Source organism: Salvelinus alpinus, chromosome 28 (assembly GCF_045679555.1).
Source record: "Salvelinus alpinus chromosome 28, SLU_Salpinus.1, whole genome shotgun sequence".
NCBI lineage: Eukaryota > Metazoa > Chordata > Actinopteri > Salmoniformes > Salmonidae > Salvelinus > Salvelinus alpinus.
The window spans coordinates 24,101,466-24,129,429 of record NC_092113.1 but is presented as its reverse complement, the minus strand read 5'-3'; the positions used below and the strand labels follow the sequence as shown (position 1 = coordinate 24,129,429).

General features: G+C 40.8%; 2 protein-coding genes across 7 annotated transcripts; both read right to left on the bottom strand.

Moving 5' to 3' along the window:
• Positions 1–248: 248 nt before the first annotated feature.
• Positions 249–3,780, bottom strand: LOC139557455 (chemokine-like protein TAFA-4). Its single transcript, XM_071372270.1, has 3 exons — positions 2,005–3,780; positions 1,322–1,477; positions 249–1,114 (listed from the first exon to the last, which is right to left on the bottom strand). The coding sequence occupies exons 1-3, from the start codon at positions 2,186–2,188 to the stop codon at positions 717–719; spliced, it is 738 nt and encodes a 245-aa protein (XP_071228371.1). The 5' UTR covers positions 2,189–3,780; the 3' UTR covers positions 249–716.
• Positions 3,781–10,097: 6,317 nt separating this feature from the next.
• LOC139557457 (NEDD8-activating enzyme E1 catalytic subunit-like) lies at positions 10,098–27,942 on the bottom strand. 6 transcript variants are annotated; one of them, XM_071372271.1, is made up of 17 exons: positions 27,604–27,942; positions 27,473–27,511; positions 22,719–22,830; positions 22,543–22,623; positions 18,996–19,078; positions 18,750–18,830; positions 18,567–18,610; positions 17,030–17,094; positions 16,316–16,471; positions 16,030–16,132; positions 13,468–13,581; positions 13,173–13,226; positions 13,045–13,081; positions 12,861–12,942; positions 12,584–12,684; positions 12,356–12,474; positions 10,098–12,263 (listed from the first exon to the last, which is right to left on the bottom strand). In XM_071372271.1, the coding sequence occupies exons 1-17, from the start codon at positions 27,621–27,623 to the stop codon at positions 12,175–12,177; spliced, it is 1,380 nt and encodes a 459-aa protein (XP_071228372.1). In that variant the 5' UTR covers positions 27,624–27,942; the 3' UTR covers positions 10,098–12,174. The 6 variants fall into 6 exon arrangements, with proteins under 6 accessions (XP_071228372.1, XP_071228373.1, XP_071228375.1 ...); XM_071372272.1 differs by having other exon boundaries at positions 11,481–12,263; positions 27,438–27,511; positions 27,604–27,708; XM_071372274.1 differs by having other exon boundaries at positions 11,481–12,263; positions 27,442–27,511; positions 27,604–27,670.
• Between the last annotated feature and the right edge of the window lie 22 nt (positions 27,943–27,964).

The window sequence follows — 27,964 nt, the reverse complement described above, 5'->3', positions numbered from 1 at the left end:
AAACCTCAAATGCACTTAAAGCAGCAACAACAACAAATCCTGCAACAGGGTGCAATCCAAGAACTTCTGAAAGGTCTATTAAATGCTGGGTCACCCTGTACCAACAGCCTTCACTAGAAATGATTATTTCTACTGCCTGATCCAAATCTTAGACATACTGTATGTAGTGGACAGGGAAATGGCAGAACAGAGTTTCTTCCTGAGGCAACTATAAAATCAGATGGGTATAGTATACCTGTCCAGAAAGATTCATGTTGGAATGTTTGTTTCAGTTAATTAATTACTTTATGCAGTATATGTTCAGCTGTTTTTCTATTCTCTTCGAGTTGACTCATGATAGGTTTCCCTACTGCATATATATTTCAAGCTGATAAAAGGCAAGACATCACAGATTTGCACATTCCCAAATGCAGCAGTTTGTCCACTGGCATGAAAAGCTGTCAGATTGAATTACATCCCATTTAGATCTCTGTATCAGCTGGTTTACATGTATAAAACGGTCTCATTTCATGTTTGTCCTTTTGGCCCCATCTTCCACAGAATTACCAAATAAAGCTTGCTTAGGCCTCTGTGACTGACTGTGAGCAGTAATCATGCCAGATTGTGGGATATTTTATAATCAAAGCAAGGCTTATTGCAAGTACTGTAAACGCATGTGATGATTCTGCACAAACGCTGTCATTCAATCTTTGCATTAGCTAGATGTGCAAACATAATTAAGCTTCATGGGGGGGGGGGATCAAAACAATCAATAATTTCATTAGAATATTTATCATCATCTTTACACAGGGACCACTTTGAAGCATGTATGTATCATTGGTGCCATTTCCCTGATGTAATGCTAGTTGAAACAGATGTATAGTTTGCTTGTCATTTAATGATTGTTTTCTTAATAGGTTGGTTTCATTGCCTTCCAACTGTACTGTAATAATGCATGAATTCAAGGTCTTTAATTGAATTTCCTTTGCTGTCCCTTCACATAAACTCACCTTGGTGGTCTTGACTTTATTTCCAGAGCTACAGGACCAGCCATTGAGATCAGGCAGTACTTTACACTCCTCTCCCTTTAGACAGGGCTGCATCTGGCACCACCACTTCTGAAGCATGATGGATGCTGAAAAGAACAGGAGAGAACACAGCACAGTGGGCAGTCAGTCACTTGAAATGAGATGAGTTGCAGCATGTTGTTTGGAGAGCACTTCAATAAACACTGATTTCCGCCTGGAAAAACGGGCGAGATAACTGTAACATTGACAATATGTTGGTGTAATAAAAACCCTTGAAGTACTGAAACTCTACCATCTTATATGAAGCATCCTACCTTCAACACAAGAGGGCATTGCCCTTGTTTTCCCGGCGACCTGACCAGGGAAGCAGGAACACTTGACAGTTTGAGAGCGCTCCTCAATCTTGTTCTTATTGCAGCAGCGATGGGCGTCCACCACTTCACAGGTACCTGTCTTTACCCGTGATGAACCTGAGACAAAGGGTTTAGGAAAGGTGATAACCTGACTAGCATGCATAGACATGGATGAAAAAAATTAAACCAGTCCTTAAAATCTGTCAAAAAGAGGTGAAGATTTTTGTGCACGTCCCTGCCTTCACATACAGATGTAGGATCTTCATTTGATCACTCTTTTGTTGTTGAGCATTTTCTTGTAGTGTATTTGAACACTTGGTCATTAAAGGGAAGATAATAAATTACTGACAATTACCTGTTTGTTATTTATGAATGTGTAGCTGATTATTGTAGTATTTTGTAGTCTCTTCCCACAGTCGCTGTAGGAGAACCATGAGTCTGGCAAGAGACTACAGTAATTGTAGCATCAGCATATGCTGTGTTTAAATTCTACCATGCAGACCAGACCAAAACACCTCTTTTCACCTCATTAGTATTGGCCGTGCTCAGTTCCCAGTAGAGCTAGGCATACTGGTGGCCAGGAGCCATAATGAGTCTTTTGGGGGCCAGGGGAGGGGCTGGTGTGGGCTGGCTCTGGTACCTACCCGACTGCCCCAAGGGGCTGTGGTTGCCGGTGGACACTGGTTGGCAGTAGAGGATCACTATGCAGAGCAGGAGGCCGCCCCAGTGTACCGGCCACGCCATCTCCCAGCTAATAGCCTTCATCCCGTTAGCCAAGCAACAACAGAGAAATATGTTGTTAGTGGGAAGATATGATACATCAGCCATCGCACAGCATAGGGGATGGGGTCTGAAACCTCTGTTAGAATATTCAGTATTAGTTCAAATACTTTGCGTACAGCTACTTCAAATATTTGATTTCTTAAAATAGTAAAATGTTGGTTTAACACTTTTATATCTACATATTGTGTCTACATTTCATCATGAAGTTTTATGAAAGGTTGATGAAAGACATACAATACAATACGACATACAATTACTGCCACCCAGTGGTTAGAAAAAACAGTTCTTGGGACAAAAGTTGAGAAGGGCTAAACTCATGAGGGGCATGGACCAAACATTTGTATTCAATCAACAGTTAGCCTGTGGGAAAAAATGGTGTCATACCCTCCTACTATCTGACTGCACCCATGAGTGGTGTTAGACCCAGCTTGCTGAGACCACCAACAGTCAGGCTGAGCCACCAATTGGTATAGTGTTTACAGTGCTGCCATAGTATAGGCCCATTCAGCGATGCAGGTTCTTGAACCTTTGATGTCTGATGGCCTGCTCTGTAGCCAATTCCGTTGTCTCTCTCATTTATATATAAGGTATTTTAAAGTGATTCCACATTCAAACACCCTATGTTACATGAGTTTTCAACTTTAATATATATCTTTATACAGTATGTAAGGATTTCCTGACCCAATAACCTAGGCCATACCACCTTTCACAATCCTCTGAGAACTTCTACCTCACAAACCCCCTCACCCAGTCCACAACAATACCCAAGATAACCGCAAGTATTTCAACACAACAAAGTCGTCCCAGAAAAACTAGAACAAGGATTTCTTCTTTTACATTTAATTAGTGATGAATAATGCAGAGAACATTGGGAGAAAAACGGTTTCAACGTACCGCTGTTGCTCAGAGATTCTCCCAGAAGAAGGATATCAGGAGTATATTTTTAACCAGCATCTGTTCTTCAACAAGGTCTTAAACCCGTCACTGTGTCTGTATGCAGTAGGTAGCCTACCTCAGTGATGCAACCTACTAAGGTGATCACATACTGTATCAAACACCACAGTGATCAGGCAGGTTATCACATTACCACTCTGTGACCAGATGGACAAGACTAGCATTAGATAGACAAGAATGCGTTTGAATTAATGTGGATTTATGGCAACCAAATCTAATAATTATTTCCCCCTTGTTCCATAGTGTATCTGCTACCATTGTAATAAAAAACAAATCTTGGCCACCTGTCAAACACAATATTAAAGAGAAAATCTGCTTTGATATTAGGCCTACAGTATCTAAAAGACTGTGTTCTTCAACACCTGGGGAAATAGAGCTAAGCTACATGACCAAAAGTATGTGGACATATTCTCATCAAACATCTGATTCCAAAATCATGGGCATTAATATGGAGTTGGAAGAGGAGGGCTTTCCCCTAGATGTTGGAACATTGCTGCTGGGACCTGCTTCCATTCAGCCACAAAAGCATTAGTGAGGTTGGGCACTAATGTTGGCGGATTAGGCCTGGTTCGCAGTCGGCATTCCAATTCATCCCAAAAGTGTTCGATGGGGTTGAGTTCAGGGCTTTGTGCAGGCCAGTGAAATTCTTCCACACCAATCTCGACAAACCATTTCTGTTTGGACCTCGCTTTGTGCTCGGGGACATTGTCATTACGAAACAGGAAAGGGCCTTCCCCAAACTGTTGCCACAAAGTTGGACGCACAGAATCGTATAGAATATCATTGTATGCTTTAGCATTAAGATTTCCCTTCACTGGAACTAAGGGGCCTAGCCTGAACCATGAAAAACAGTCCCAGACCATTATTCCTCCTCCACCAAACTTTACAGTTGGCACTACGCATTGGGGGAGGTAGCATTCTCCTGGCATCCCTCAAACCCAGATTCGTCCCGCGGACTGCCAGATGGTTAAGCGTCATTCATCACTCCAGAGAACTAATTTCCACTGCTCCAGAGTCCAATGGTAGCGAGCTTTACACCCCTCCAGCCGACACTTGGCATTGCACATGGTGATCTTAGGATTGTATCCGGCTGCTCGGCCATGGAAACCCATTTCATGAAGCTCCAGATGAACTGTTCTTGCGCTGACGTCGCTTCCAGAGCCAGTTTGGAACTCGATAGTGATTATTGCAACCAAAGGACAGAATATTTTTATATGCTACAGCACTCTGCGGTCCCATTCTGTGAGCTTGTGTGGCATACCACTTCGCGGCTGAGACGTTGTTGCTCCTAGACGTTTTTGTTTTGTTTATACTTTTACAGTATTGTCTTATAGCTGCAACTCCCCATCTAGGCAGAGTTCCTCTGTCCAGGGTCTGTGTTCTTTTGCCCATCTTAATATTTTCTTTATATTGGCCAGTCTGAGATATGGCGTTTTCTTTGCAACTCTGCCTAGAAGGCCAGCATCCCGGAGTTGCCTCCTCACTGTTGACGTTGAGACTGGTATTTTGCGGGTACTATTTAATGAAGCTAACATTTGAGGACTTGTGAAGTGTCTGTTTCTCAAACTAGACACTAATATGTACTTGTCCTCTTGCTCAGTTGTGCACAGGGGCCTCCCACTCTTTCTATTCTGGTTAGAGACAGTTTGCGCTGTTCTGTGAAGGGAGTTGTACACAGCACTGTACAAGATCCTCAGTTTCTTGGCAATTTCTCATATGGAATAGCCTTCATTTCTCAGAACAAGAATAGACTGAGGAGTTTCAGAAGAAAGTACTTTGTTTCTGGCCATTTGAGCCTGTAATCAAACTCACAAATGCTGATGCTCCAGATACTCAACTAGTCTAAAGAAGGACAGTTTTATTGCTTCATTAAATCAGAACAACAGTTTTAAGCTGTCCTAACATCGTTGCAAAGGGGTTTTCTAATGATCAATTAGCCTTTTAAAATGATAAACTTGGATTAGCTAACAACGTGTCATTGGAACACAGGAGTGATGGTTGCTGATAGTGGGCCACTCTCTGTACGCCTATGTACAGTCGTGGCCAAAAGTTTTGAGAATGACACAAATATTAATTTTCACAAAGTCTGCTGCCTCAGTTTGTATGATGGCAATTTGCATATACTCCAGAATGTTATGAAGAGTGATCAGATGAATTCAAAGTCCCTCTTTGCCATGCAAATTAACTGAATCCCAAAAAACATTTCCACTGCATTTCAGCCCTGCCACAAAAGGACCAGCTGACATCATGTCAGTGATTCTCTCGTTAACACAGGTGTGAGTGTTGACAAGGACAAGGCTGGAGATCACTCTGTCATGCTGATTGAGTTCAAATAAGACTGGAAGCTTCAAAAGGAGGGTGGTGCTTGGAATCATTGTTCTTCCTCTGTCAACCATGGTTACCTGCAAGGAAACACGTGCCATCATCATTGCTTTGCACAAAAAGGGCTTCACAGGCAAGGATATTGCTGCCAGTAAGATTGCACCTAAATCAACCATTTATCGGATCATCAAGAACTTCAAGGAGAGCGGTTCAATTGTTGTGAAGAAGGCTTCAGGGCGCCCAAGAAAGTCCAGCAAGCGCCAGGACCGTCTCCTAAAGTTGATTCAGCTGCGGGATCGGGGCACCACCAGTACAGAGCTTGCTCGGGATTGGCAGCAGGCAGGTGTGAGTGCATCTGCATGCACAGTGAGGCGAAGACTTTTGGAGGATGGCCTGGTGTCAAGAAGGGCAGCAAAGAAGCCACTTCTCTACAGGAAAAACATCAGGGACAGACTGATATTCTGCAAAAGGTACAGGGATTGGACTGCTGAGGACTGGGGTAAAGTCATTTTCTCTGATGAATCCCCTTTCCGATTGTTTGGGGCATCCGGAAAAAGCTTGTCCGGAGATGACAAGGTGAGCGCTACCATCAGTCCTGTGTCATGCAAACAGTAAAGCATCCTGAGACCATTCATGTGTGGGGTTGCTTCTCAGCCAATGGAGTGGGCTCACTTACAATTTTGCCTAAGTACACAGCCATGAATAAAGAATGGTACCAACACATCCTCCGAGAGCAACTTCTCCCAACCATCCAGGAACAGTTTGGTGACAAACAATGCCTTTTCCAGCATGATGGAGCGCCTTGACATAAGGCAAAAGTGATAACTATGTGGCTCGGGGAACAAAACATCGATATTTTGAGTCCATGGCCAGGAAACTCCCCAGACCTTAATCCCATTGAGAACTTGTAGTCAATCCTCAAGATGCGGGTGGACAAACAAAAACCCACAAATACTGATAACCTCCATTGATTATGCATTGATTATGTAAGAATGGGCTGCCATCAGTCAGGGTGTGGCCCAGAAGTTAATTGACAGCATGCCAGGGCGGATTGCAGAGGTCTTGAAAAAGAAGGGTCAGCACTGCAAATATTGACTCTTTGCATCAACTTCATGTAATTGTCAATAAAAGCCTTTGACACTTATGAAATGCTTGTAATTATACTTCAGTATTCCATAGTAACATGTGACAAAAATATCTAAAGACACTGAGGCAGCAGACTTTGCGAAAATTAATATGTCATTCTCAAAACTTTTGGCCACGACTGTAGATATCCCATTAAAAATCAGCCGTTTCCAGCTACAATAGTCATTTACAACATTAACAATGTCTACACTGTATTTCTGACCAATTTGATGTTATTTTAATGGACCAAAAAAATAGATTTTCTTTCAAAAACAAGGACATTTCTAAGTGACCCCAAACTTTTGAACGGTAGTGTGTATAAAACCATATACTTTCCTAGGTGTTTAGAATTTAATGAACATTGCTGCAGCTTCAGATCATTTGACTGACACTTGTTTGCAGATAAAGCAGTCTGTCATTTTCTGATCACGATAGAATTTAATCACATTCATGAAACAATGGATTCAATTTAGATATAAATACTCACTTACCTATAGAGCCATATATCATTGTGATGACAGCTAGCACCTAGGCTACTTTCCTGATTGTTTATTGAAGTTGCCGTCCATCAACCAGACAGTTTATCGGTCCAAGAATGCACTCACTATTGAGAGGAAAACATTCTCATGCATGATAAATGCCTACACTTCGCTCTGTTCGTATCTTTCTTTGCCTTTTACAGAGCTAATTTCGCATTAACCCCTAAAAACCGTGGTTCCTAGGTCAAAAAATGATGTCCACATCAATGCGCAATAGGCTAGAAATAATGGTTGAAACATTCCCCTCCTCAATAATTATTGATTTCCTTGAGTTTGTTTCTGTTCAGTAGCCGCCTCACATTTGATCCGAAAACAGACGAAACCGCGTGATAAATCACTCCAATTCAGACTATTAACGTTGAACAGGATACAGTCCGAGGCAGAAAAACAGAAGAGTTAGAGAGAAATATCTCTCACTGCTGTTGAAATATATTCCAGCCCATGCTTCAGAGCTATCCTCTCATCATTGATGGACTAATTTGGAAACTCACAGGTATCATATCTTCATGCAGTCGCTACTGGGGCAAAAAGTGTGAATGGGTATGATGTACTTCCCCAGAGCTAAATGACTACATGAGGACACAACACACCAGTTTTCGCATGATACTGACTGTTTAGCATGCCATGAGGCTTTCTCATCATTAAATAACTTAATCAAGAAAACCATCTGTCTCCATACCACACCAAACCTCATTCAATAAGATACGTAAGGACTAAGGAGCTTATGCCGATTTAACACAGTGATAGTGTGTGGGTACATTTGATCAGCTCACTCACTGCGTGGTATGAATCCTGTACCAGGGCTGCATTCAGTAATTGAACGGAAATGGTGCTGTACTGAAAGACAAGTTGAAAACGGGGATGGGTTGGTGAACGATGTCAGCATGACCACTGTCCTTTAAATACCTCACTCATTGCTTCAAGCCACCCCACACCATCAAATGGGAACAAACCAGTGGCAGTCAGTGCATTTAAGATGAGGGAGGACGATTATATTTTTTATGAGCATGGCCTTATTTCTATTACAGCATATTGGATGACTGTCATTCATATTCCATTCACCCAGCTCAAAGTAACAGTGATAAGTTTAGGCTACTACCGGATACTAAAATCATAGCAGCCACATATAAACAGCATGATCCCTGGTCATTTATGAACATTTTGGCCATGTTCTGTTATAATCTCCACCCGGCACAGCCAGAAGAGGACTGGCCACCCCTCATAGCCTGGTTCCTCTCTAGGTTTCTTCCTAGGTTTTGGCCTTTCTAGGGAGTTTTTCCTAGCCACCGTGCTTCTATACCTGCATTGCTTGCTGTTTGGGGTTTTAGGCTGGGTTTCTGTACAGCACTTCGAGATATTAGCTGATGTACGAAGGGCTATATAAAATACATTTGATTGATTGATTGATTGTTGGATAATTCTTTCTCGCTTCTACGCACTCTCCTCCTCTCACCTTTTCCCCTAGCTTCTGGACTAAAGTGCAGAACACAACAGCGGTCTGTGACCAGACAAAAAAACATTTCCTAGTCTAACCTAAATATCATAACCGCTACACACAGCCTACATCGTTGTCACCATGTTAGCTAATGTCAAGTCAACATAGCTACTTGAACTAACGTGTTAGTAAACCCGCTACAATCATGGAATACAGTGTACAGTTATCAAGCAGTTTAGCAGTTACCGGCGGGTACCAAAAGCTTACTTGGAAGAGTTCCGGTGTCGGATAGCCATAGCCAGTTAAGTAACATAGCAACCCTCTGTTTGAGCTGGGTGTTTGAGTCGGCTAAACTAGCTAGCTGCATTCACAAGCTAAGTAAGCAACTTTTTTTTCTTAAAAAAAAAAAATATAGCCATCTCTTGCTTCTTAAGTTTTGAAGAAATTAATTTAAACTATTGTCTTTCTCTTTGAGTCAACTACTCTCCACATTTTATGCACTACAGCGCTAGCTGTAGCTTCTGCTTCCATTACTAGATTCATTCTCTGATCCTTTGATTGGGTGGACAACATGACAGTTCATGCTGGAAGAGCTCTGATAGGTTGGACGAGGTCCTCTGGAATTTGTCATAATTACTGTGTATAGTCTATAGCCCTATTTGGACAGGATTAGTTTTACTGGGGGATGTTGGGTAATGTAATTATGTGCATGAGCACAAAACAGCACATCTGTAATTTTACTCCTGTCCGAATCTGCCATGTCAGTAATTTTTACATGGCAGGAGTATAACAATTCCAGCCAGAATAACCTAGTTTTTTGGCAAACTCCAAGATCCTCTGATAATACTAGTCCTGTGCGAATTGACATCCCTGTGTTTTGAGAGAAATGTCTGAGTTTGACATGTGAGGCTCGCGGTTTGAGCAAGAAAACAATAACTGATTAGATAAGTTGAACAAAGTACTGCGCAGAGGTACCCTCCGGCTACACTATGTGCTACCCTACAGAGTGCTGTTGAGGCTACTGTAGACCTTTGCAAAACAGGGTTTTAATAAATTATTTGGTGACGTGTGAATACGTGTAGAAGTTTTATCTAAAAAGGATAACTTTAATGTTCCAATATTTTTATGAAATTTGGTGAAGAGGATGGTCCTCCCCTTCCTCCTCTAAGGAGCCTCCACTAGAGCAAACATACCTCAAAGTCTGTTCAATAACGTTTTTGCTCCACAATGTAGCAAACCTGAACGCACCACATAAGTATTTTACAGCCGCTAACCTCATGTGCAGACCATGGTACTAGTCCTCCTATTGTGCTTAGTAAAATAGGTGTCAACTCGTAATTTCTTTAAGTCGACTACAAAATGCCCCATTTACAATTTATTTAATTGAAATCTGGGCTAGTCTATGTAGTCCAGGAACTACTTAACCATATACAAAAAAAAATCTAATGATCAATATCCTAAAAAGTTCAATTAATTTGGGTTGGTGAAACCACCTCTAATCAAATCATGCTATGTCAGTGGTGTGTTAGGTGTATAGCGTCGATCTAGTGCAGACTAAGGAAACCCTCTTTGAGACAACTTTCATTATCAAAACACTTTATTGCAGCACAGTTTGTCATAATTACAAACAGTACCAGCTAAATGTTTAGACACACCTACTCATTTATATTTTCTACATTGTAGAATAATAGTGAAGACATCAAAACTATGAAATAACATTACGAATCATGTGGTAACCAAAAGTGGTAAACAAATCAAAATATATTTCAGATTCTTCAAAGTAGCCACCCTTTGCCTTGATGACAGCTTTGCACACTCTTGGCATTCTCTCAACCAGCTTCATGAGGTAGACATCTGGAATGCATTTCAATTAACAGGTGTGCCTTGTTAAAAGTTAATTTGTGTTATTTCTTTCCTTCTTTATGTGTTTGAGCCAATCAGTTGTGTTGTGACAAGGTAGGGGTGGTATACAGAAGACAGCCCTATTTGGTAAAAGACCAAGTCCATATTATGGCAAGAACAGCTCAAATAAGCAAAGAGAAACGACAGTCCATCATTACTTTAAGACATGTAGGTCAGTGATCTGAAAGATTTCAAGAACTTTGAAAGTTTCTTCAAGTGCAGATGAAACTGGCTCTCATGAGGACTGCCACAGGAATGGAAGACCCAGAGTTACCTCTGCTGCAGAGGATAAGTTCAATAGAGTTACCAGCCTCAGAAATTGAAGCCCAAATAAATGCTTCAGAGTTCAGACACATCTCAACATCAACTGTTCATAGGAGACTGTGTGAATCCAGCCTTCATGGTCAAATTGCTGCAAAGAAACCACTACTAAAGGACACCAATAATAAGAAGAGACTTACTTGGGCCAAGAAACTTAACCAGCAAGGCTACCAAAGTATTCTACAGCGAAACACCATCCCATCTGGTTTGCGCTTAGTGGGACTATCATTTGTTTTTCAACAGGACAATGACCAAAACACACACATCCAAGCTGTGTAAGGGCTATTTGACCAAGAAGGAGAGTGATGGAGTGCTGCATCAGATGACATAGCCTCCACAATCACTCAACCACAACCCAACAGATGGTTTGGGATGAGTTGGACCGCAGCGTGAAGGAAAAGCAGCCAAGAAGTGCTCAGCATATGTGGGAACTCCTTCAAGACTGTTGGAAAAGCATTCCATGTGAAGCTGGTTGCAAAGCTGTCATCAAGGCAAAGGGTGGCTACTTTGAAGAACTTAAAATATATTTTGATGTGTTTAACACTTTTTTGGTTACTACATGATTCCATGTGTTATTTCATAGTTTTGATGTCTTCACTGTTATTCTACAATGTAGAAAATAATTTAAATAAACAAAAACCCTGGAATGAGTAGGTGTGTCCAAACTTTTGACTGGTACCCTATATAAAACTACTGCTCTTTTGAGTGAGGGAAAGAAGACAGCCATTTGGAGCAAACATTTAGGAGTAAAACATTAAGAAACATTTTCACAGACTGATTCCACATATAGTGATATAGAAAGTTGATGGCCATCAGCTACCTCCCATAATGGGCCAATACGACAGAGAAAATTATCGTATATACATTATCAGACTAAAATATATTAAAACCATGCCACGCTGTATCACTTGCTACTTTCTCCCCAAAGGTTGTCAAATGTCGACAGATTCTGCATTTAAAAAAAGGTCCAATGCAGTCGTTATTATCTCAATATCAAATTATTTCTGGGTAACAATTAAGTACCTTACTGTGATTTTAATTGAAAACAATGGTAAAAAAGAAACAAAAATAGCTTCTTAGCAAAAAGCAATTTCTCAAGCAATAATTTCGTTAGGACTGTCTGGGAGTAGTCTGTGTGAGGCACCTAATTGGAGAAGCTTAATGGGAGGGATATGTAACCTGAAAACTAGATGTTATTGGCAGAGGTTTGGAACTCTGTTATTGGTCTATTAACACCGCCCGGTAATGTCGCCAGGCAGGCCAAAACTACACCCATGCAAAATTACCAGAAATTTCAGGCGTTCTTTTCAAACAACGCTTACACTAAAAGGGTATTATCATAATTTTCACAATTTCACAGAATTATTCCAACCTCATAGTGTGGAAATATAGATAAAACATAAGAAAATCACATTTATGACTGTACTAGCCCTTTAAGAGGTGAGTTTCAACTTGAAGAGGACAGTCTGAGGTGTGGTGACATCCGCCACTGCTAGTTCCTGTCCATCAGACAATCCCAGTTCTGCAACAACACAATATTACATTTACAAGATGGCTGAAATAAACACATAGCTTTATATGATCTACCACACACATGCAATGCACGCATCTTACCTTTCAAGGTTTTGCAAAGGTTTGGTCTAGTTCTTTCTTCAATTGAAGCTATAGTCTGTAAATACAGTGTCTTATTTTTCCCGTCCAGGGTTGCTGTGATGGCTGGGGATTTCATTTGTCTGGAAAACAATAACTTACACTTCAGTAACCATAAAACACAGCCTCTTCTGTGTGAAGACATGGCAGACATCAATATCAGTCGATCTGGTTACTAGGAGATGTACTCACAGGGAGGAATTCTCTGTCAAGTACTCCAGGACCTCCTGTAGCTTGGCAGAGGGTGGGAACTGTAGATCCTGGGGCACCTGGCTACAAGCTGAGCAGTTCTCCTGTCGGACCAAACAAGAGCATGAAGGCACAAGTAGCCTGAAAGCACGCCATACCCTTATAGCCTTGTGTGTCAATAGCATCGTCAGTAACATTAATACAGATCTCCTAAATAAAAAATGGGCAAATATATATCCATTAAGGACACTCATCTGGGTACATCGAAAACATTACTAACCTTTCGCTCTGCCTCAAAGGTGTAGGTGTACAGTCCGTCCACAATATTAAATACCAGATAATTATTCAGTGGAATAGAAGTGCTGCAAAGTCAGAGAAAGGTAATATGAATGATACCTAGTATGGAATTGACCTACTCTCCAGTGAGTCCATCATGTGAAAAAGGGATGAGTCATAGTACTAACCTTGAAGCTATTTTAAAAACTTCAGTGGAGCAGGCAGCTACAAAGCAACACAAAAAGGTGAATATGTTACACTTTACTTTAGGATTCTTCAAGATAAAACCCAATGACAGTCATTAAGGGTTTCCTACCAGCTATTACAGCATTAGTTGACGCCACAGCAGGGATGATCCTTTTCACGACACCTGAGGCAAAGCCATGTCAAAAGAAATCTTTAACTCCACTGTTCACAGATTTCAGCAACCAATACTTGTAAGCGGGGGAGTTGGTGTCAATACAACTTCAATAAAAAAACATTTTTAAATTCTAATTGAAAATGGAATTGACAGCAAATTGTGTGTACTATACAGTATGTATGGCTGAAAGCTGGTAAAACATGAGTTTTACCATCTCCAGGACAGAGTGTTACAGTATGGTTCTCCTCACCTTGTGTGAGTCTGTATGTGACTCCTGTGATGCTGTAGTCAACAGCTCTCTCCTGGGCCCTCTGGAACACCCACTGGATGTGCTCAGGGTTATCCCCATCCAAACCAACACCATCTGAGGGACAGACAAGAGCCGGACTGTCATTAGCTGCCATTATCTGTTATAAATGGGTATTATGTTGATCTTTATGATAGTGTTATTAAGGAATTATGACCACCAAAAGGCACATTGTGCAATACCACAGTTTGGGGAGGGGTGGGTGAGGTTGAGAGTAGCTGAAGGCTGGGACTAAAAACAAACAAAAAGATAACTAATGTAAAACATACTGTCCAGCAAATGTACATAGCATGTATAAGCTGTATTGTTGTCCATTAATTTACTCTAATTAGGGGAGGGTGGTAGGTTTACGGGAAAATAACAAAGAACAAAAATATATTTATTTAGTTTACTCCAATGAGGTAGGGTTATAGATATATACACACACACACAAAAGTTTGGGGTCACTTAGAAATGTCCTTGTTTTTGAAAGAAAAGCAACAAAAAAATTGTCCATTTAAATAACATCAAATTGATCAGAAATACAGTGTAGACATTGTTAATGTTGTAAATGACTATTGTAGCTGGAAACGGCTGTTTTTTAATGGAATATCTACATAGGCGTACAGAGGCCCATTATCAGCAACCATCACTCCTGTGTTCCAGTGGCACGTTGTTAGCTAATCCAAGTTCCAACCATCATTTTAAAAAGGCTAATTGATCATTAGAAAACCCTTTTGCAACCATGTTAGCACAGCTGAAAACTGTTGTCCTGATTAAAGGAATAAAAAAAAACTGGCATTCTTTAGACTAGTTGAGTATCTGGAGCATCAGCATTTGTGAGTTTGATTACAGGCTCAAAATGGACAGAAACATGGACAGAAACAAATAACTTTCTTCTGAAACTCTTCAGTCTATACTTGTTCTCCCTTCACAGAACAGTACAAACTGGCTCTAACCAGAATAGAAAGAGTAGTGGGAGGCCCTAGTGCACAACTGAGCAAGAGGACAGTACATTAGAGTGTCTAGTTTGAGAAACAGACGCCTCACAAGTCCTCAACTGGCAGCTTCATTAAATAGTACCCTCAGAACACCAGTCTCAGCGTCAACAGTGAAGAGAAGACTCCGGGATGCTGGCCTTCTAGGCAGAGTTCCTCTGTCCAGTGTCTGTGTTCTTTTGCCCATCTTAATCTTTTTTTTGCAACTCTGCCTAGAAGGCCAGAATCGCGGAGTCGCCTCTTCACTGTTGCCGTTGAGACTGATGTTTTACGGGTATGTATGCATGTATGTATGTACACACACCTATGTATGTATGTATGTACGTACAGTGGGGAGAACAAGTATTTGATACACTGACGATTTTGCAGGTTTTCCTACTTACAAAGCATGTAGAGGTCTGTAATTTTTATCATAGGTACACTTCAACTGTGAGAGAAGGAATCTAAAACAAAAATCCAGAAAATCACATTGTATGATTTTTAAGTAATTAATTTGCATTGGGGACTTTTATTGTCCCCAGCACAAGGTACACCTGTGTAATGATCATGCTGTTTAATCAGCTTCTTGAGATATTATCTTGGCAAAGGAGAAATGCTCACTAACAGGGATGTAAACAAATTTGTGCACAAAATTTGAGAGAAATAAGCTTTTTGTGCATATGGAACATTTCTGGGATATTTTATTTCAGCTCATGAAACCAACACTTTACATGTTGCTTTTATATTTTTGTTCAGTATATATGTGGGATTGGAAATTATGCAGATAATTACGTTGGTAGAAGCAACAAAATACCTGCCATATTAAAGCTGATCTACTCCCTTATTTTTTTATATATTTTTTTAAAGGTTTCCTGGCTGTTTCTGCTCTTTCTTAGAGCAATCAGCAAGGTCAGAAACAGCCAAAAAACAATGCTGTATTGCAAACCCGAGTGGCGCGGTGGTCTAAGGCTAGCTGTGCCAGTGCTAGCTGTGCCACTACAGATTCTGGGTACGAGTCCAGCCGGCCATGACCGTCGCAGCCGGCCGTGACCGGGAGACCCATGGGGCGGCGCACAATTGGCCCAGCATCGTCCGGGTTAGGGGAGTGTTTGGCCGGCAGGGATGTCCTTGTCCCATCGTGCAGTAGCGACTCCTGTGGCGGGTCAGGCGCAGTGCACGCTGACACAGTCGCCAGGTGTATGGTGTTTCCTCCAACACATTGGTGCGGCTGGCTTCCGGGTTAATTGTACATTGTGTCAAGAGGCTGGGCTGTGTTTCGGAGGAGGCACGGCTCTCAGCCTTCGCCTCTCCCGAGTCCGTACGGGAGTTGCAGCGATGAGACAAGACTGTAACTACCAATTGGATACCACGAAATTGGGGCGAAAAAAGGGGCAAAAAGAAAAAAGATATTATTACTACCTATTATAACAGCTGTGGATGTATTATGACTATGTCAACCTTTATGATAGTGTTATGGAGGTATTATGACAGGCGATACAATCAAGAGGTGATGTGACAATTAATAGAGTAGTGTTATTCATGGTTGTACCTCCAAAAGGCTTGTCTTTGGGCCACTGTAGCATTCTGACATATTCAACGCAGTGCTCTGGCAACCGCGGCATAGACGCAATGGTGCACATGGGGAAATGAATCTATGGACCAAAAGAATACATCAAATTATGCTATACAACACACATACAATTTAACACACACACAAGTTGTCACTGATAACACAAAATGGCTGCAGAACACAAATCACTGTCCAACTTAACATAGAAGTGGGCTACTGAAGTAGTACACAAAAAAAATGGCAGGTCTGAGAGAGCTTGGAGCACCTGTGGTGGGTAGAGTTCCAGGGTGCAGTCGATGCATGCGGTCATGCCAGGCAGAATGACCCGAGCATTGCCTTTGAAACCCTCCGTCCCACCGTCAATGAGGGGGATGATGGAACTGGGGTCCAGAACACCATCCTCGTAGCTCAGGAGAGATATCTGTAAATGGGGTCTTCAGTTAGTTAGAACTGACGTTTTACATACAGGGATTTGTCTGCCATTGAAATCCTTGAGCGGGCTCCCTAAGGGTTTTTTCGGGAGGCCTAAATCCAAACAGTTTTTTAAATTAATATATTAAAATCTGGATGGAAAAACACTTTCAGTGTGAACTTAAATGACTAAAACCAGATATAAATCAGGTCTAAAAGATAAATAGACCTACAGTATATATATTCTGTTATCACCAAAATAAAAGCTAGACAGTCAGCAAAATGTGTAGAATTGCAGAAAATTTGCATTAAAACAAACTTTTTCTCTCAGCTTCATGGAGAAATTTGCAGAAATGCAGGAAATGTGCTTATATATTCCAACATTTCTCTACACCGCAAAGTTGGGGGCCTCTAAAAATGTCTCAAATCCAGCTGTGCCGACCGTGCCCATTGCCACGCTCCCTGCCACGCCACCTGCCATGCCACCCCCTAAACCCCTTTTAAATCCAGAAAAACCCCTGACATATACACACAGTCCAAACAGCATATCGTTTATATTAAGACATACCAGCATGCCATTCATCCAACGCCTGGCGATGATGGAATCTAATCCACAAACAATAATATGGAATTCTACAAATAAAAGAAGAAAATGTGTGTCAGAGCCATTGTTTTACAGTGCATTCAGAAAGCATTCAGACCCCTTGACTTTTTCCACATTTTGTTATGTTACAACCTTATTCTAAAATTGAATTAATGGTTTGTTTTTTTCATCAATCTACACACAATACTGCATAATGACAAAGCAAAAAGTGTTTAGTCATTTTTGCTAAGTTATTCCAAATAAAAAGCTAAAATATTACATTTATATAAGTATTCAGACCCATTACTCAGTACCTTTGGCAGCGATTACAGCCTCAAGTCTTCTTGGGTATGATGTTACAAGCTTGGCACACCTGTATTTGAGGAGTTTCTCCCATTCTTCTCTGCAGATCCTCTCAAGCTCTGTACAGCCAATTTCAGGTCTCTCCGGAGATGTTCGATCGAAGTCCGGGCTCTGGCTGGTCCACTCAAGAACATTTAGAGACTTGTCCCGAAGCAACTCCTGCGTTGACTTGGCTGTGTGCTTAGTATCATTGTCCTGTTGGAAGGTAAACCTTCGCCCCAGTCAGAGGTCCTGAGGGCTCTGGAAAAGGTTTTGGTTTCATCAGACCAGAGAATCTTGTTTCTCTTGGTCTGAGAGTCTTTAGTTGCCTTTTGAAAAAACTCCAAGCGGGCTGTCATGTGCCTTTTACTGAGGAGTGGCATCCGTCTGGCTACTATACCAGAAAAGGCCTGATTGGTGGAGTGCTGCAGAGATGGTTGTCCTTCTGGAAGATTATCCCATCTCCACAGAGGAACTCTGGAGCTCCTTCAGAGTGACCATCGGGTTCTTGGTCACCTCTCTGACCAAGGCCCTTCTCCCCCAATTGCTCAGTTTGGCCAGGCAGCCAGCTCTAGGACAAGTCTTGGTGGTTCCAAACTTCTTCCATTTAAGAATGAATGCACTGTGTTCTTTGCGACCTTCAATCCTGCAGAAATGTTTTTGTGTCCTTCCCCAGATCTGTGCCTCGACACAATCCTATCTCGGAGCACTACAGACAATTACTTCGACCTGATGGCTTGGTTTTTGCTCTGACATGCAATGTCAAGTGCGGGACCTTACATAGACAGGTGTGTGCCTTTTCAAATCATGTCCAAACAATTGAATTTACCACAGTTGTACTCCAATCAAGTTGTAGAAACATCTACATCTCAAGGATGATCAATGGAAACAGGATGTAGCTGAGCTCAATTTCGAGTCTCAGCAAAGGGTCTAAATACTTATGTAAATAAGGTATTTCCGTTTATTAATTTTGCTAAAATTTCTAAAAAAACAGTTTTCGCTTTGTCATTATGGAGTATTGTGTGTAGATTGAGGAAAAATATTTATTTTATCAATTTTAGAATAGGGCTGTAACGTAACAAAATGTGGAAAAAGTAAAGGGGTCTGAATACTTTCCGAATTCACCGTAGGTACAAAAGATTTTAGAAAACTCCATAATGTACACAAAGTTTGTACTTACGTCTGTAGAAAGATTCATCAAAGTCTTGGATTTTGTTGAAATGTCTGAGCAGGATACTATTTAAGAAAAATAAATGATAGAAGATACTTCTACAAATGTTCACATGCTCAAGCTTAGTAATGCAATCATTTGTATGGGGTAATCCTACATACCGGTATTCACCACGTCAGTTGCAAAGGATACGGGACGACTTGACATCCAGGGACGCGACCATTGATAAAGTCAGCAGCCACATCTGCTTTTGGCCGTCCAACATCTTTGGTCCTAAACAGGGTATACAGATGAGATGTGTGTTTAACAGTAAACTCTTAAGACTCTTTTTCATTCAGTAGATTCTTTCTATCAACCGTGAACACACTAAGGTTGATATTCATCATAAAGTAATAGACTAATGGACATAGGAGAAGGTGGGAAAATGGCAAGCCAAACCTGAAAAGGAACTGCCTGTTGAGATTGGAGATATCAATGGTATCCATGTCAACAACATGAATGTGACGAAAACCTGACAGGGCCTAGAACAGGGCAAAACCAAACATTAAAGTGGAACTTACAGCATTTTAGCATCATGACATTTTATTCATATACACCCCCAGGAATAATATGAGGCCTTTTACATTTTCTGACAAGCGAGCAATTAGATATGATTATTTTCATAAATGCATAGAATGTTTGGGAATGACGTATAGTAAGGGACATGTGAGAATTCAATAGCAATATATAGTGGGAAAGCCGCCGTGCTTTTGGACAATTAATAGACACTGCAGTCAATAAAACCTAATAAAATCATCGGTCTATTTGCAAATAAGCCATTTGCCACATGGGCCTGCCATTATTCACTTTGAACTGGACTGTGTTTTAACAGGCAGTAGATCATTAGAAAGCATTCGCCAAAAATCCACAAATACCACAGGAGTCCTCTAACATTTGAGAACTTGGCAGTCCTATTGATCAAACAACCATGAAAAGGTAGACTCTTTCCCTCAGTTGCCTATGCACATCAACAACTAATGATAGCCAGAGCGAGAGGAGCTAAAATCTAACGAAGGAATATTAGATAAACACTCAAACTTTCTCAGCTATTTAGCCGTCAAAATTGCACTGATAAACGATGGGGAATAGTAGCCTGCTCGTCCTTCTGCAGCTTACCTGCTAATGCATGCTTGTCACAACCCATGTTTTGACAACTAAATAGGAACTTCCCTGCCTACCCGCCCATGTGATCAATGCCAAATACATTTGATCACAACTAAGAGATATACTAACTGTGGATAACAGTCGTTCAAGTTCAGCATAGCGAGCTAGCAAAGCAATTCCCATTTCTTGCTAGCTAACCAAATGACCGAAGCATCTCTAGCTGTAGCCACCGAAAAACGAGCAGGTGAAAAAGTCGGTCACTCACACACTCGTCCAATGACATGATATCCTCCTAGCAGCTAGCTAACTAACGTTAGGCTCTGTGCTTTTAGCTTGCTAAATAAATACGCTAGCCCAAGGGTGTCAAACTCAATCAGTGCACGGGCCATATTGAAAAAAACTACGAATTTGCGGGCCAGATATAGCCTACTTGTTTTTACAAACGTGAAACTGGGACGCAAACTGGCCACTGTTTTATCAGAAAAAAATGTCCCTTTATAAAATGTCCACTTATGAACATAGAATACTGTATATAGAATTGTTACATATTAAAACCAAAAAATATAAATCATATTTGTACAGCCTTTGCTGCTATGCATAATATGCTGCGACCCTAATCAAAAAAGTACTTAACGCCGAATAACAAAAACGTAGCAATAAATTGTAACATTTAAACTTAAAACATGTTTTTCATTTTTTTGCACTGCATGGATCACGGGTGCAGTTGAATACAGCATTGCTGTATGGTGACATACAAATGTATTATAGACAGTAGCCAACCTAACCTACTGCGAATATTGTGGATATTCACGGCAATTTCATAGTTTGTTTAAAAAGTTGACATGCTTTACAAGAATAATGATTTCCCTAATAATCCTGTTTACATGGACACATCTGATATCAGGCTACTGATGGAACTTTTGATGCATACAGAAATTCGCAAATAATTCTGATTTGTATGTAAAAACTATGCAGCACTTCACTGGTGCATAAGATTGAGGATTACGCTACCCGGTGCTGGCACATGCGCAAATCAAATACAACGCTGGAACGCCGATTATGCTGTTTACATGTTTTAGTAATTAGAAAGATTGCTTAGAAAACCAGGTGTTAATCGGCGTATACTTACTTCGATTATGACTTTACACTAATTAAGGTAAGCAGAGTTAGGTGTTTACTAATGCCATACTCTGCCTTTTGCCACAATCAGTTTAATATCAAATTACTAGTGTACATGTAAACGTACTCACTATCAAGCTTTAAAAACCAAAGCCAGACTGCAACATTTTAGTAGCCTAGCTGGGCATGTCTGTCTGTAAACATTCCCATCCGCTACGCGCTGTAAACAAGCAAGCGCATCAGGCTGTAATTTCATACAGTAGATGATTCAATTTGACTCTTATATTCGCTTGTTTGACACGTGCGCTAGCCAATTTGCCACGTTATGACTGACTTTTGATCATTGCCCTTGATAGTTTGATTGTATTGACATTCCAAGCCTTAGTTACAGTCGTCCATTTTTGGTCAAAATATTGAGCCATTTAAACTGAAACAGTGCATCCAAATGGGTGGAGGCAGCAAAAAATGGGCCAGACCATCTGTGATTTACAACCTGATAGCAATATTTTTTGGACTACCAAGAAATGTATTGGTGAATTATATTAATAATGCATTGAACTCCTTCCATATACAGTTGAAGTCGGAAGTTTACATACACTTAGGTTGGAGTCATTAAAACTCATTTTTCAACCACTACACAAATTTCTTGTTAACAAACTATAGTTTTGGCAAGCCGGTTAGGACATCTACTTTGTGCAAGTAATTTTTCCAACAATTGTTTACAGACAGATTATTTCACTGTATCACAATTCCAGTGGGTCAGAAGTTTACATACACTAAGTTGACTGTGCCTTTAAACAGCTTGGAAAATTCCAAGAAGCTTCTGATAGGCTAATTGACATCATTTGAGTCAATTGGAAGTGTACTCAGTGCCTCTTTGCTTGACATCATGGGAAAATCAAAAGAAGTCAGCAAAGACCTCAGAAAAAAATGTGTAGACCTCCACAAGTCTGGTTCATCCCTGGGAGCAATTTCTAAATGCCTGAAGGTACCACATTCCTCTGTACAAACAATAGTATGCAAGTATAAACACCATGGGACCACGCAGCCATCATACCGCTCAGGAAGGAGACGCTTTCTGTCTCCTAGAGATGAACGTACTTTGGTGTGAAAAGTGCAAATCAATCCCAGAACAACAGCAAAGGACCTTGTGAAGATGCTGGAGGGAACATGTAGAAAAGTATCTATATCCACAGTAAGACGAGTCCTATATCGACATAACCTGAAAGGCCGCTCAGCAAGGAAGAAGCCACTGCTCCAAAACCGCCATAAAAAAAGCCAGACTACGGTTTGCAACTGCACATGGGGACAAATATCGTACTTTTTGGAGAAATGTCCTCTGGTCTGATGAAACAAAAATAACTGTTTTGCCCATAAAGACCATCGTTATGTTTGGAGGAAAAAGGGGGAGTCTTGCAAGCCGAAGAACACCATCTCAACCATGAAGCTCTGTTTAAATGTATTTGGAGAAGGTGTATGTAAACTTCCGACTTCAACTGTATTCTGACAATGCCTTATTATAAGTCATGGAATTTTGATTAAAATATAACCTATTTTTAAAACTTCTTATAAAGTTGGTTTTGAAGCATAAACTGGGAATGTCATATGCAAAGTAGTTCAAACGCTATCAGTTCCACTTTAAGATATTGATGTGCAGAAACAGACAAAGAAACAAAAGGCTTGCATGCATTTGCACCTGGATGCTGGACATAAACTCTCATACCAGATTTTTGAGCAGCTCACACCCAAGTCCTCCAGCTCCAATGACCAGGATCTTGCATGTCTCCAATAAGAACCCAAGGGACTGAGAACATAAAAGAGTTGGTTTGGTGAATGATTATCTCTATCCCCTAAATAAAGGATATGTTATTAGTTATCTATTTGTTATTCCTTCCTTACCTCAATGCTTGGCTCAAAGTCAGGATGAGTGAATGGGCCGGGTCTCTCGAGGAACTTCTTCACATGGTTCCATCGGCCATCCCAGTCTCTACTGTCTCCATCTACAGCCATTCTGCACACAGAGAACACACGGTGCTCTTCTGCACATATCAATCAGAAATCATTCAAACCTTTACCACAAGTTTGATGAGTCAAAATGAGATAGCTAGCTAGGTAGACATAGGTCTGTACATTAACGTCAATGATTTCCCAAGTATAACTAGCTAGCTAGTACCTAATAAATTTTTCGATTATCATATGTGAAAATTCAGGCTGCAGATTTCATCATTGGCAGCAGATGTTGCTGCTGCTAACTAGCTAATGGAAACTAGCTGGCTACCATAATAGCTCTCCAAAACTCTAGGTGGCATTCTGCATTATCCCTACTACAGTTATCAGCGGTTAGCGTCTCCCACGACTGGCTCATGTGAACTACAATCCCGACGCTGTTTTAAAAGGTGTACTAAGCAGAATTCGCTCCGCCATTTCCTGGTTGCTAAAATTCTAATAGTTTCAGTTTGTGTGACAAACAAAGCAAGTATAGTGTAGAGAATCATTATACCATCTAAACTGCTGTGAAATACATTTCCATAAGCAAAAATATTCAGGTTTCATACAAACAGTGGCAAGTCAAATTCAAGGACTTAAGTACTTTGAGCTAGCTAGACGTCAGACTAAAATATCAGCGACTCTAACAACTGTGTAATCATTCCCAGAGAGTCAGGGGGTTTGTTTGGGGGGGATGTCTTTTGACACGGAAGGAGTCGAGGGATTTCAAAAAAATTCCCGCGGTTTCTCTGACACTTGCCACTTTAGGTCTGGGCTGAGGTAGTTAATTTCACGTCTCAGCCTATGTTATGGGCGGAGTTTCCCATTGGACAGAGTGGTGAATGAAAGCGCTGCTAACCAGGTAATCTGAGGGAGCAGGTGAACATAACGAGCATTTATGGGGGGTGATAAGGGACATATATAAGCCTAGGCAACCGTACCACCTGACATGATACCAACGCCTTACTAACGTCTGTGAGACATCTGCATCGCGTGTTAATGAAAGTCATAATGTGCATAGTTTATATTTATATTAATTAAATCTCAACCATAAATGTTAGAAAATGTACATTTTTTCCCGTGCAAGCAGATATTCCGACATAGCCACCTTGAACTATAGTGTAGCCTATGGCTTGTGTATTTCCTGTTATCGCTAATGGCCTAGAAATGATGATGCCCACTCTATAGATATTCTGTCTTTCCCTCAACAACTCATGGCATGGTATGATATCTTACCTCGCTGTATACAGATCTAAATGTTGTTAGCCAATCACAGACTGTGTTGTTACCAGTTCCACATCAGACAACCAATAAGAGTTGTGTCCACGGCTTTCAGGAGTTCATAGGTGCTATTCAGTTCCAATGGCACGTTGTGTTCGCTAAATCAAGTTTATCATTATAAAAAGGCTAATTGATCATTAGAAAACCCTTTTTCAATTATGTTAGCACAGCTGAAAATGTTGTGCTGATTAAAGAAGCAATAAAACTGACCTTCTTTAGACTAGTTGAGTATCTGGAGCATCAGCATTTGTGGGTTCGATTACAGGCACAAAATTGCCAGAAACAAATAACTTTCTTCTGAAATAACTTTCTTCAGGCTATTCTTGTTCTGAGAAATGAAGGCTATTCCATGCAAGAAATTGCCAAGAAACTGAAGATCTGTCACAACACTGTACTACTCCCTTCACAGAACAGCACAAACTGGCCCTAACCAAAATAGAAAGAGGAGTGGGAGGCCCAGGTGCACAACTGAGCAAGAGGACAAGTACATTAGAGCGTCTAGTTTGAGAAACAGACACCTCACAAGTCCTCAACTGGCAGCTTCATTAAATAGTACTTGCAAAACACCAGTCTCAAGATCAACAGTGAAGAGGTGACTCCAGGATGCTGGCCTTCTAGGCAGAGTTACAAAGAAAAAGCCATATTTCAGACTGGCCAATAAAAATAAAAGATTAAGATGGGCAAAAGAACACAGACACTGGACAGAGAGACTGCCTAGAAGGCCAGCATCCTGGAGTCACCTCTTCACTGTTGACGTTGAGACAATCTGAAGGTAATTATCTTTGCACACACAGCAGTGTCCAGGCCTCCAGAGTATTCACTCTATCACCTGCTATATGGAGGAGAACTGCAGCAGTTAACTGATGTAAACAATACAATTGTATATAACATTATTGCATATACTGCATTATTGCATATACTGCATCCCTTGATGGTATTTGTTAGTTCAACATTATTAATTGTATCATAAGACATACAATAGATATATATATTCAACCACAAGGGTGTACTAATGAGCTATGACTTTTTAAAATCATAATTGAGGACTAAAATTATTTCAGTGTAGGTAAGGGAATGCCTGTTTAAAATGAAAACATGCCAGCCAGACAAGCCAGTGTATGAATCAAATGTATTTGCATATTAATGGAGAGGAAATTAGTTCACTTTGTGATCTGTAAGGTAAGTAACATTAATGTGTGTGTGGGGGGGGCATTAAAATTATATTATGTTTACCCTGATGCCTGTTTATTCATAAAAAGCAGAAGATGGTAAATAACATTAAATCGCAAAGGTTAGCCTATGCAAATTAATAGGAATACATTTACCCTAATTGGTAATATGACGTGGGGGAAAGTCAGGATCCTAGTCAGGCTTTTGTTTGTCAATTCCAGATTAAATATAGGTCTTCATGTGTATCAAATCCGTAGGTAATTGTGGGATAAATCAATGACAAACAGCTTAAATGTTCAGGCTTCATCATGATCTGTGATCAAAACAGGCTGGGGTGTTTACGGTTCCTTTTAGTCTAAGGATATGCGTAAGAACGCACCTGCACTGAAATTAATAGCCTGATTCAATGGGATTCTCCTGAATAATAAATGTTATCTGTTCAATCAAATGTATTTATAAATCCCTTCTCACATCAGCTGTACAGAAACCCAGCCTAAAATCCCAAACAGCAAGCAATGCAGGTGTAGAGGCACAGTGGCTTGGAAAAACACCCTAGAAATGGCCAGAACCTAGAGAGGAACCAGGCTATGAGGGGTGGCCAGTCCTCATCTGGCTGTGCCGGATGGAGATTATAACAGAACATGGCCAAGATGTTCAAATGTTCATAGATGACCAACAGGGTCAAATAATAATAATCACAGTGGTTGTAGAGGGTGCAACAGGTCAGCACCTCAGGATTAAATGTCAGTTGGCTTTTCATAGCCAATCATTCAGAGTATCTCTACCGCTCCTGCTGTCTCTAAGAGAGTTGAAAACAGCAGGTCTGGGACAGGTAGCACGTCCGGTGAACAGGTCAGGGTTCTATAGCCGCAGGCAGAACAGTTGAAACTGGAGCAGCAGCAAGACCAGGTGGACTGGGGACAGCAAGGAGACATCAGGCCAGGTAGTCATGAGGCATGGTCCTAGGGCCTCTGTTAAGCTGTTTGGTCTATGCATAGATCCATACCAATTCAAACTTTTTGGTATTTTGCATTAGGCATAGCTCTACATTGTAGAGCATTTAATAAACCATCCACATTTTCCTGGGATGTTTAGGCTGCGCAAGACCTTCGATAGGCTAGTTAAATTGCTATACTAAACAGAGACTTAAACTAACACGTAACACATGTAGACGTTTTTAAGTTGTTGGGGGTAAAATCATTCATAATAAACTTACACGCAAACTGACACATGACCTGTCAGTGACACGTTATGCTACGTGAACACTACGTCCACATGACGTGTACGTGTCGTGATCACGTCGGCAGTTTGACGCCTTAGAAACAAACTTGTCTCCATTGACAGTCCATGTTAATTCATGGCGTTATTTTATGGCTCTAGGAAGACGTTAGGTGACTTGGTGAGAGGTATCAGTAGCTTCATGAGGCTTAATTCTGGCATGTATCACCCCCCATAAGCTTAAATGTAGGCGCGATTAGAACTCAGATCAAGAAGCCTTCTGAGTGTTGACCAACGCTGGGAACGCAATAATAAGTGTGTAAACGATAATTAACTAAATTAAAAAGGTGCGTAAACGTCGTTTATCCTCCACTACATCTCATAAACGTCAATATCCTGCCAGACTCTATTTTATAAATGTAAACAAGCGCTGTAACATGGAGATATGGCCATGTGTTTATCAATTTAACCTTGTGTTTTCTGAAAATGATTTCTCACTGATATGAAAGATAAGGTCAGTATGCTTCCAAAATCGTACCACAAGCGATGCGTGTTAATGTTCAGACCGAGCGTCGACCTCTTAACAAAACTACCGCATACAGAATACGCCTTAGTCTAATGTTGACTCTTATGTGTAATGCTCCAGGCTGGTAAACTAGATAAGTTACCTAACGTTATTTGTTACCCGATTTTCATCTGTGTTGAACTGAGCGTCATGATCAAGGGCTAGCTAACGTTACCATAACTAACTGGTCTTCTTTGATATTGCAGAGCTAGAGCCTCTGGCCGAGGTTAGATTTGGTACACTTTGACTAGGCCTATTATTCCTAGCTAATATTTGCCTGATCGTTATAGTAAACTAGCTAACTACTTGAATTGGGCCAATTTCCAAAACTGAAATTGTTGAATGAATGAATTTCCACACTCCATGCTAGCTAACTAGTTGTGCAACTCAACTCAAACCTACTGCTGACAGTTTCAAGCATTTCGTCACTAACTTCTCAGTCAGCTCCTCTATTTTCCTTCTTTTCTTCTCCCTAAAAATGAGAGAATAAAAGAAGGTTCAATGCTTGTTTTAAAGCAGCATATTTCTGTCAGCTACAATATCTATTTTGGTAACGTTACTTACGGCTCTTCAGCATCCGCCATACTTTCACGCTGCCATGTCCCCAGTGCCTGTACTGTATATTCATAAAAATCAAACCTGCGTTAGCATTATGTGCTCAAATTTTGCACACTGAGTTATAATGGTGCTTTCAAGACAACTGAGAACTCAGGAAAAACGAGGTCAAATCATCACGTCAGTGATATTCAGGTCGGAGCTATAGAAAGATGCTCGAGATTCTGAGTTGGATGACCGTTCAAAACGATATTTCGTTTTTTCCGAGTTCGTTAATGCTCGGAAGTCGGAGATTTCTGACTTCCCATTTGTTTTAAACGCGGCATAAGGTGAAGCCATAGACTGTATAAAAAAATTGGGTGAAGCACAA

Coding starts and splice junctions, on each gene's coding strand:
- LOC139557455 (XM_071372270.1), bottom strand. CDS start 2,188: ATGGCTGATGTATCATATCTTCCCACTAACAACATATTTCTCTGTTGT. Junction 1,478..2,004: donor CAGCCCCTTGGGGCAGTCGG/GTAGGTACCAGA, acceptor CCTTTGTCTCAG/GTTCATCACGGGTAAAGACA. Junction 1,115..1,321: donor AATGCCCTCTTGTGTTGAAG/GTAGGATGCTTC, acceptor TGTTCTTTTCAG/CATCCATCATGCTTCAGAAG.
- LOC139557457 (XM_071372271.1), bottom strand. CDS start 27,623: ATGGCGGATGCTGAAGAGCC. Junction 13,582..16,029: donor CAAAGACAAGCCTTTTGGAG/GTACAACCATGA, acceptor TCTGTCCCTCAG/ATGGTGTTGGTTTGGATGGG. Junction 13,082..13,172: donor AACTAATGCTGTAATAGCTG/GTAGGAAACCCT, acceptor GTTGCTTTGTAG/CTGCCTGCTCCACTGAAGTT.